This window comes from Mustela putorius, unplaced genomic scaffold (genome assembly GCF_011764305.1).
Source record: "Mustela putorius furo isolate JIRA1106 unplaced genomic scaffold, ASM1176430v1.1 tig00000135_pilon_pilon_pilon, whole genome shotgun sequence".
Lineage (NCBI taxonomy): Eukaryota > Metazoa > Chordata > Mammalia > Carnivora > Mustelidae > Mustela > Mustela putorius.
The window spans coordinates 3,659,984-3,669,581 of record NW_025421292.1 but is presented as its reverse complement, the minus strand read 5'-3'; the positions used below and the strand labels follow the sequence as shown (position 1 = coordinate 3,669,581).

At 51.1% G+C, this 9,598-nt stretch overlaps 1 protein-coding gene and 1 long non-coding RNA gene across 5 annotated transcripts in view; both read right to left on the bottom strand.

Annotated features, from left to right (window-relative positions):
* Positions 1-892: 892 nt before the first annotated feature.
* Positions 893-5,112, bottom strand: LOC101677454. Its single transcript, XR_200751.3, has 3 exons — positions 4,716-5,112; positions 2,966-3,007; positions 893-1,882 (listed from the first exon to the last, which is right to left on the bottom strand). It is a non-coding gene; the product is annotated as an uncharacterized LOC101677454 (long non-coding RNA).
* A 2,180-nt stretch (positions 5,113-7,292) lies between these two features.
* The window catches only part of PPARD (peroxisome proliferator activated receptor delta), an 81,663-nt gene continuing 79,357 nt past the window's right edge, over positions 7,293-9,598 (bottom strand). For all 4 annotated transcript variants that reach the window (XM_045074757.1, XM_045074754.1, XM_045074755.1 and 1 more), the window contains one exon: positions 7,293-9,352. In XM_045074757.1, coding sequence (XP_044930692.1) covers positions 9,105-9,352 — 248 coding nt within the window. In that variant the 3' untranslated portion in view covers positions 7,293-9,104. The remainder of the gene's footprint in view (positions 9,353-9,598) is intronic.

Here is a 9,598-nt window from a genome sequence, read left to right as displayed (position 1 = left end):
CCTACCCTAGCCCAGTGCTCCGTGATGCCTGCTTATCATTCTCACCGCCTGGCTTGGAAAAAGTGAGAAGCTGCTGCAGGACTGAGGGCAAGTTCTTGTGGGCTCGGGGCTTTGAACACATCCCTCAAAATCTCAAGGGCCAGCCTTGGAGAGGAAGGATTCAGAAATGGCAAAAAGCATGTGATTTAGTGATGTATCTTCTCTTTAAACACATCTTTTAAAAAGCTCTTTTGGATTTTTTTCCCCAAAAGTAATTGTTTTATTATAAAGTGGGACTATTTGTAATACTTTAAGACATGATCCTCTTTGCAACAATTTATGTGATGATGCAAACCACTAGGTAACTTGGTGCCTGGACGGGACATGTGGTTTTCCAGATTTCTTTTAGGAGATTTTGAAAGAGGCCTAGTCTGTAGGTTTCTGCTCTCAGTTACAATGTGGGGAGTAAACCAGAAGAGGCTGGGCTGGAGTAGGGACCAGGCCAGTGGGTGACAAAGTTCGGCAAGGTTGGGGAAGGTGGAGGGAGGGGTGAGGGGTGAGGTGTTAAAGAGAGTCTCCATGGAAGGTGGGGGTAGGTAACCCTAGAAGAGGAGCCAGTAACCCTCAGAGGAAGCACTTGTAGGTCTTCTCTTCAGTCCAAGGATGGAAATCCGCTGGAAGGGAAGATGTGCTGGGATGGCTTTGCCTTTCCCCAAGGACCACCACTGAGGCCAATCTCCAGAACTGCCAAGGACGGGGCCACCAACTGTCTCCTTCACAGGCTGAGCTCAGGTCATGATCCCATGGGATGGAGTCCTTGTTGGGCTCTCTACTCAATAGGAAGTCTGCTTGACTTCTCCCTCTGTCCCTCCCCCAATGCTCTCACACACTCTCTCTAAAATAAATAAATAAATCTGTTAAAAAAGGCTCTGGTAAGTCCTGCAAAGGAGCCTGTTCCATCTAACCCAGCATTGCTTAAACCTGTTTTTACTGTTGTTTAGGCCCTCCATCCACACACATTAAGCATACCAGTGAAACACATTTTGCTTGTGGAAACATCAGATCAGTTTATTTAATCCTCAAAACAAGCCTTAAAAGTCAGGAGTCATTTTTTGTTTTCCAAATCTGAGGCTCAGAGAAGTAGGACTCAGAAAAAGAGCTAGGACCCAGGTGGCCTCATTCAGCCCAATTTTTCTCTAGGTAACCAAGATTGACTTGTCAAGGGCAAGGGCTGCCTGATTTGGGGAATTTCTCAAGCCAAGCTCTGAGGCCAAAGAGGAGGGACAGAGCCAAAGACACAGGTAATCCAGGCCTGGGGAGACAGCAAAAGGGGCTTGGTGCTTGAGGTGCTGGAGCAGTGAGCATACCCAAAGGAATGACTCTCTCATGGTGTAATGTTTAACATGACCTGTTTCCATTCAAACGTTTATGAATATCCGGCTCCCTGCAAAGTGCCAGAGCTATAGAGGTTACCAGGACACCAGATCCCACCCTCTGTTTGGGGTTTCTAAGCAGAGAAATCTTTGCTGAGTGGTAGAGAAAGAAGGCAACTGGGGAAGGGTCAGACCATGAGCTAGCCCTGACTGAGCTGGGCAGCCTTGGTATATCTTTTCTCCTCTCTGGTCCCAGTCTCCTCCTCTGGACTATGAGAGTATGGGAGATGATCTCTAGACCCTTCCAGCATCGGGGTGGGGACAAGGAAGCCACTCCTCCCCCTGATGCACCCCACATTCTTAGACACTGGGCTTTCGAAAGCTAGGCCAAACCTCAAAGCCTTTTCTCCCACCTTCCCTGGGTTCCACTGAGACCCCGAGCCCTACCTGCATGGCCGCTGGGAGCCAGGCCTCTCTCTACCGTGGCGGCTGCCATCTTCCTCTGTGGAGTCCATTCCAGAGGGCAGCCCCTAGTGAGAATCAAGCAGGCTCCTCAGGTGCACCTTTATCCCTCCCTCCGCAGGCAGGGCCAAAAGGAGGAGGGGCTCCACAGCCAGACCTGCCCCCTCCCATGGCTTCAGGCCTGCAGGGATGGAGGACAGAGGCAGGAGGGTTGAGGGGGTTTAGCAGCCCAGCCCAGGCTCCAGGAAGTGGAAGGGATCGGGCCTGAGGACCTTCAGAGATCCCTAGGTGATTACTGGAGGAAACTGGGGAATGGTTAAAACTTCAAAGGTCTGGAGGGACAGGGTGAGGAGGGGATGCAAGGACCTGGGACCTAGGACCAAAGGCCCAGGAGGCTGGGAGTCTCAGGGCTGAGGAAGTGCTTTGTGGTGTCTGAGAGGGGTTTGCAACGGAGGAAGCCAGAGCGGGGCCTCGCTCAACTCCAGGGCTACGTAAACCCCACATTTGGAGCTGAGCTTGGTGGGAAAATCAGGGTAGTAGGGTGGGAGACTTTGGAGCGTTCAGGTGGTGGCTGAAGCCAGGTATGGGGTCCAGGGAGGGCCATCCAGAGAGTGGCCAGGTCCTGGAAAAAGGCTCTGGGGACCTCCCTCCAGGACCAGGATGTTCTTCCTGCAGAAAGTCACCGTGGCCTGCTCTATGCCACTGAAGCAAGTCTGCTCTCCTGGGCACAAGAAATTGGACTAGAGTCCGTGCCTCGGCAAGGTTTACCACGAGAGGCAACCAGGAAGGGGCTTGGCAAGCCTTTAGCCAATGAGAAAGCCTCAGATTAGATGACAGGCCATCGGGCAAGCAGAGCCTCTCTCTCGGGCAGGATAAACGCCTGGTGGATTCAGAGCTTGTCGTGGGGAGAACCAAGGGATGGGCCCAAGGAGGGTGGGGAGCTGGCAAGGGGGACCATGAAGTTTAGGAGTCTTTCCTGTTCTATTTATTTTATTATTAGTTTTTAAAGTAATCTCTGTGACCGGTGTGGGACTCGAACCTCAGGACCCTGAGATCGAGTCACACACTTTTCTGACTGAACCAGCCATGTGCCATTCCGTGGTTCTATTTCTAAGCTACCCCCCCCCCCCCCCCCCCCAGTCCCATCTTACTCCTCCAAAGCCCGTGCTCTCTCCACTTGACTGCACTGCCCCCTATGGAAGAGAAGTTTAAAAACAGCAAATAAGAGGAATTTCACTTAAAGGAGAGATTTAAAAATTGAATTTAAACAACTTATATGTCAGTAAATTGGGATCATAGATTGGGACCAATAGTCTTGGACATCTTTGTTATTTCCTTTACTTTTGCTGGATCAAAATTATTACAAGACCGCTGTTCTGAACACTGAGCTACGGAGCCCCCTTTGGATCAAAATTATGTTTTTTATATACAGTTTTTGTTTTAATTCCAGTTAGTTAACACCCAGTGTTATGTTAGTTTCAGGAGTACAATATAGTGACTCAACAACTCCACACAACACCCTGGCTCATCACGAGTGCCCTTCTTAATCTCCATTCACCTGTTTCCCCCATCCTCCCATCGCCTCCCAAGCAAATCATCAGTTTGTTCTCTAAGAGACCTTTCTGGGTTTGCTGATTTTTTCCCCTTTGCTTGTTGGTTTTGTTTCTTAAACTCCTCATATGAATGAGCTCATATGGTATTTGTCTTTCTCTGGTGGACTTAATTTCACTTAGCATTATACTCTCTAGTTCCATCCCTGTCATTGTAAATGGATTGAAATTATTTTTAAAAATTTTTATAGGAGCTGCCAATCTTCCTTCTGTGAAGGCTGTGCCCATTTATATTCCCACCAAAAGTATGAGAGTGCCTGGTTTTGCACATCCTTTTCAAAACAATATTATCACACTTGTTAGTGTTTCTTAACTTGGTGATTTAAAAGTATCCATTGTAGTTTTAATTTGTGTTTCTCCTACTATGGATAAAACTGAGCATCTTTTCATATGTTCGTTTTTTAGGTAGACGCTATACCCAATGTAGGGCTTGTGATCAAGACCCAGAGATCTAGAGTCAAGAGTCATATGATCTACTAACTGAGCCAGCCAGGTGTCCCAAGAATCTTTTTTATGTTTAAAAGGCATTTCTTTCTCTTTTTCTATCTTTACCCATTTTTCTATCAGTCGTGGTCCTTTTACTTACTGATTTGTAGCTGTTCTTTATATATTAAGAAACTTAGCTCTTTGTCTGATTATGTCACACTTTTTTTACATGATTGATTTAAAATGTCTTAGGGTTTTAGTTCTGGGAATTAATTTCTAAGATGTATATATAGTAAGGCTTTTCATTTTTTATTTAATGGATTCTGAGTTTTGTGTACACTGCATGAAACTTAGAAACTTGTGTGTATACAATAGACTTTTGAAAGGTCTATCCAGTTCAAGATTATATAAAAATCTTTTCCCACGTGTTTCTTCTAGTTCTAACACTGTGTAAATAGTGTATTTATTGACTGTTTATGACTGAGCCCAAGTGTATCCATTTTCCTATTGATGAACGCTCTTTTGTTTCCAAGTTTTTGTTATTGCTGCAGTGAAAACCTATGGGAGTCTGCTGTGTAATTTGGTGGTTTTTCACCCCAGACTATGGGGTCAGGTCGGCTTCTCCAGGAAGTACATTTGGAGGTTTATCTGCAGGACACTCAGGGCCGGGTCTTCTTTGGAATAACAGCTGTAGGGAATTGAAAGGAGGAAGGCTGGGGTAGAGAGAGAAGTTTAATGACAAGGCAGTTGCAGCGAAGCCTCTCTGGTGCTAGGGTGATCCTTCAAGCTGTCCCATACTGGGGCTAGGTGGCTTGGCCTCATACCCCCATGTTGGCTATAGGCTGCACCTGGGGGGTGGACTTACCGAAGCAAGGCAGCTGCCTTCAGCAAGAGCACTTTCCTGAGAGGAAGTGGGCTGGGAGCCCTGCTGCCATGGCAACTAATCGCTAGGTTCTGAGGGATGGAACCTCCCTGACCGCACCCCCCCAACCCCCAGCAGCCACAGGCACTTTAAGTGTACTAGGTTTTGCCAAGCTGCTTTTCAAGATCATACCAACTTCTACTCCCTACTCAGTGTCTAAAAATTTGTACTGCTATTCTTCCTGCTGATGTTTTCCATCTTGGGGTTTCCCATACTATTTTCTGGGTAATTTCAATAGGTCTTTCGGGAGGTGCAAAAATGACTTCTTTGGTGGTGTCTAACCTGCTTCTTCTTTTTAAAAAGATTTTATTTATTTATTTATTTGAGAGAGTGAGAGAGATAGAGCACAACCACGGGGGGGGGGGGGACAGGCTTCCCGCTGAGCAGAAAGCCCAAAGCAGGGCTGGGATCCCAGGCTCCTGAGCTCATGACCTGAGCTGAAGGCAGACGTTTAGCCAACTGAGACACCTAGGTGCCTCTTAGCGCTGAAGTTTTAAAAAGCTATTACAGAGGTAGTAGCTCCTAATTTTCTTAAGGTCACTTTCTTCTCTTTTAGTCTAAATATTTGATTCATTTGTCCTGAGCATCATTAAAAAGAGATGGACTTGCTCCCCAAGTTTTACTCCTGGGGAAAAATCAGGGGTCCTAAGGCCCGGGATCAATATGCCTCTTCCCAGGGGCGCCTGGGTGGCTCAGTGGGTTAAGCCGCTGTCTTCGGCTCGGGTCATGATCTCAGGGTCCTGGGATCGAGTCCCACATCGGGCTCTCTGCTCGGCGGGGAGCCTGCTTCCCTCTCTCTCTCTCTCTCTGCCAGCCTCTCTGCCTACCTGTGATCTCTCTCTGTCAAATAAATAAATAAAATATTTAAAAAAAAAAAAATATGCCTCTTCCCAGCTGAGTGGCCCCAGGCACACCTGCTAATCTCATTGTGCGTCCTCACCTGTGAAGGGCAGGTGATATTTGGTGAGTTAAGAGGTGGTGAGTTAAGAGGTGAGTATGTAGAACGGCTGGCACGAAACAGGTGCTTAATAAAGAATATCACTTAGTGATTCTAACAATACTTCTCTTTGCAGCCCCGGAAGCCAGGTACCAACAGAAAACTCCTACCGAGACGTACCTTCTCCCTGAACTGAGCGCTATCTGGTTATCTGGTATCCTGTATTCTTACCTCTTTAGCACAGGTTAGAGGACTGGGAGTTAACAACTGAGGCAGTCTTCCACTTGACATGAGCAAAATAAATCAAGCAAACCAGAAGAGTCCATCATAAGCAAGACTATCAATTTCAGAGCCACACCTGTTCCAAGCATTCCTCTTCCTCCTCCTCAGGTCCTCCTGTTCCCCTGGGACTGTCACTCTCCTCACTGAGATGAACCCTATGGGACTTGACAGGGTTCAGATCGCTGTGGCCAGCAACAGAGAAACAGGGAGACAAGTGTCAGACTTGGCCACAGCCTTAAGCTTGAGCCTACTGGGACCGCTCACCTCGAGCTGCTGTCTGTACTTGTGCTGGCTTATCGCAGGGTCTGGGCACCTTTCCCACTCCTTTCTGTGCTCCTCTGTACGTTTGGGGCTGGAAGTCTGCACACTACACTTCCCAGGTTTCTTTAAGGTTTTTTTCAATGGGAGGTCCAGGGAGCCGACTGGAAGACAGGAGGAAGGCAGACACTGCCTCTCCAGCCTGTACTCTGATGGCGCTTCTGGCAAGAGCGGGTAAGTTGGCCCTCCAGGCTTCCTGCTCAGGGGATGAGGTCCCGGAACAGAGCAGCATTGGTGATCGCCAGCACCCTGGCAGCCCTCAATGTCCTGTGTGGACTCTGGTTCTGCAGTCACCCCGGTGGGCGGCTTTAGGCTCCCCATTCCTGCAGTGTCCTTGGGGATTCTAAGATGATCCCACTTCCCACACAGCATCTGCCCAGCTCCTAATGGATGGCCTCAATTTCTCCCCTTTGGATCTTTCACTCCTTTCAATAGTTCAGTCACACTTTCCTATTGTAAATTCCCTACTTTGAAATGTTTTGGGGTGCTTGTTTTCCTGGCTGGACAAGCACCAGTATACCCTGAACTTGCCTCTGCCATCGAGCTGCAGAGTGCCGGGCTCTCCTGGAGCCTCTGTGAAGGTGGCACCCCAGGAAGTAAACGAGGAAACTGGGGTGCTGGCTGAGGAAAGCCCTGGTCTCTTATAGGGGTGGTGCCTCTTCCAGGGCCCTTTGGAGACCCTCCCCGGCCCTCCTCCCGCCTACCAGGTTGGTACCACAGCATCAAGGGCGCGTATACCATTCTCCCCCTTGTCCCCCAGATGCTCTGTACAAGGCAGGGACCTCGGTCCTCCGCCCTTGCTGACATATGGTGAGGAACAGGTGATGGGGAAAGACAGATCAGCCCTCCTGGCCTGTACCCCAAAGTCTCATTTGCCCAGCCCAGTTTCCCCCTTCCTCACTGGATAGGGAAGAGGGGGCAAAGTCCAATCAGCCCCCGGGGGAAAAAAACCTGTACAAAACAGTGTTGGCCTACATCAACTCTTAAATATTTAATTACCATTTATTTAAAGTTCTGTCAGTCTGTGTACACTATTTATATTAAAAACACAGGAAGCTGGGGCTCCTAGCAAAAATATACATTTCGATTTTGGAGATTGTATTCAGACACTGAGAAGAGCTGTATCCTCAGCACCAGGCCTGGGTGGGGGAGGGGGTGCGTGGTGGCGGGCGGGGGCAGGCACAGTATCCCTCCCTTCACAGCGCTGGCTCAAAGGGAGCACCCTAACCCCAATCCTTGGTCAGCTGAGCGTGGGGATGGGAGAGAGAAGAATCTTGTCAGTAGAGAATGATCCCAGGGCCTGGAAGGCAGAACAGACGGTCAGGACTCTAAACTCAGGTCTTCCCTAACCTTTCTCAGAGACCCTCCACCAGTCCCTGACCCTTCCAGGACAGTTTCCTTCCTGGAGAAGCAGGTTGGGGGCGGGGAGGGGGCTCTCTGACTTCCTGCTCAGACACAGCATCCAAGCTGGGCTTCAGTCCCTCCCCTGAGGCCGAGTACTTCACCTGGGAGGAGGGGAAGGGCAGACCTGAAGGCCAGAGAAGTGGGACTGGGCCTGGCAAGGTCCTAGGGTCACCAGAGGCTGTGTAGGCTGAGTTCCCAGCGACTGGCTGTGTTGAGTGCAGGGGAAGGGAAGGGTAGCACGACTATTGGGACAAACGGATGTAACACTGAGCGGGATCAGTTACCCCGGGCACCTCCCGGCTGAGCAGGTGCTGGGCTGGTTCAGCAGGACACCCCTGCGCAGAGCCCTCTGGCCCATCTGCCTCGGGGAAGGGAAGAGAGGGGTGCGGACCAGGTAAAGTGATTCAGTGCTTGTGTGTGCTGGAGTGTTGTGTGCGCATGCAGAGGGAGGTGCGTGAGCTTCATCGAGGGCTCCTGGTTGAGGCTGAGGCCCAGGAACTCCTGAGAAACAGGAGTCGTGGTTGGTGGCTGCTGCAGAGTGGTAAGAGAGGGGGTGCCGATGACCCCCAGGCCTGGGCTCACAATTAAGTCCACTGCCTGCTGCCTTTCTGGCCAACCTCTGCCTCCCTTGAGGTTTGCTCCTCTTCAGTGGGGGCCCCACCTGGAGGGAAGCCTGTCTCCTTCCAGGCTGGGGCTGTCCCCTGGCGGCCAGCGCAGGAAACCATCAGTGACACTGGCCTGGCAAACTGATGAAAAGAAGAGAGGGTGCTGCTATCAGTGTTGCTGGGGTGTGTTGCTGGAGAGGGGTTGGCTGGATAGGGGAGGGCAGTGACAGTCTGGGGGAGGCATCCTGGCCCTCAGGGGAGGGCCCCGGTGACTCGGGGTCCATTGCTGCAGTCATCCCAGGCCCCACATGGCTTCCCCAGGAAGCCGGGCCTAGAGGGCTTAGTGTTTCTTTGGCTGGCCCGAGTCCTTTGCTGTGCAGACAGGAGAAGGGAGGCGCCCACCCCTGCAGGTGACTGTTCGTGCAGAGGGCAGGCCCATTCCCCCCGGCTCCTGGGGAACAGGGGACGGGGTGGACGAAAGCAGAGGACCTGTTCCATGCTGCTGGTGAAGTAACACAAATTGTCTCCCACAAAGAGAAAAGGGGACAGACATGGGGATGGGGAGAGAGAGAAAGGAAGGCAAGGGAGGAAAGAGGAGGGAAACCTACAGAAAGGCAGGAAGAGAGAGGGAGGAAGAGCAAGGAAATCAGAGAAGAAAGAGGATCTGAGAGAGAGGCAGGAAACGCGGGGAGCAGGAGGCCGTATGTCTGAGCACAGAAGCAGGGGGGCTGCGGTCTGGAAAAGTCCCATGGTTGACTTATGTCCCAGCGCAGGCGGCCCGCCCCCTCAGTACATGTCCTTATAGATCTCCTGGAGCAGGGGGTGCAGCGAGGTTTCCGTCTCGGTCTTCTTGATGCGCTGCATCATCTGTGCGTGCTCGGTGACCAGCTGCCGCAGGTCGGCCATCTTCTGCAGCAGCTTGGGGAAGAGGTACTGGGCGTAGGGGTGGTTGGCCTGCAGATGGAACTCGAGGGCACGTAGGATGGTGTCCTGGATGGCCTCCACCTGGGGCACGTTTATGAGGCCTGGCCGGTCTGTGGGGACACAGGGCAGAGGTATGGGAGGGAGTCGCGGAGGAGTTCCCCTACCTCTGCCCTGGGTGGGTGACTTGGCCCAGAGGACAGCAGACCCGCTGCCGCGACAGACCCGAGCCCTGTCCTGTCAGTGACTGCTCCACAGAGAGTTCTAGTCCCTCCGCCCAGGGCCCGGCCCATCTCCTTCGCCTTTTTGGTTTTCTCTTATGAGAAAGGGGAGTATGACCTCATGGTAAAGAGACTCAC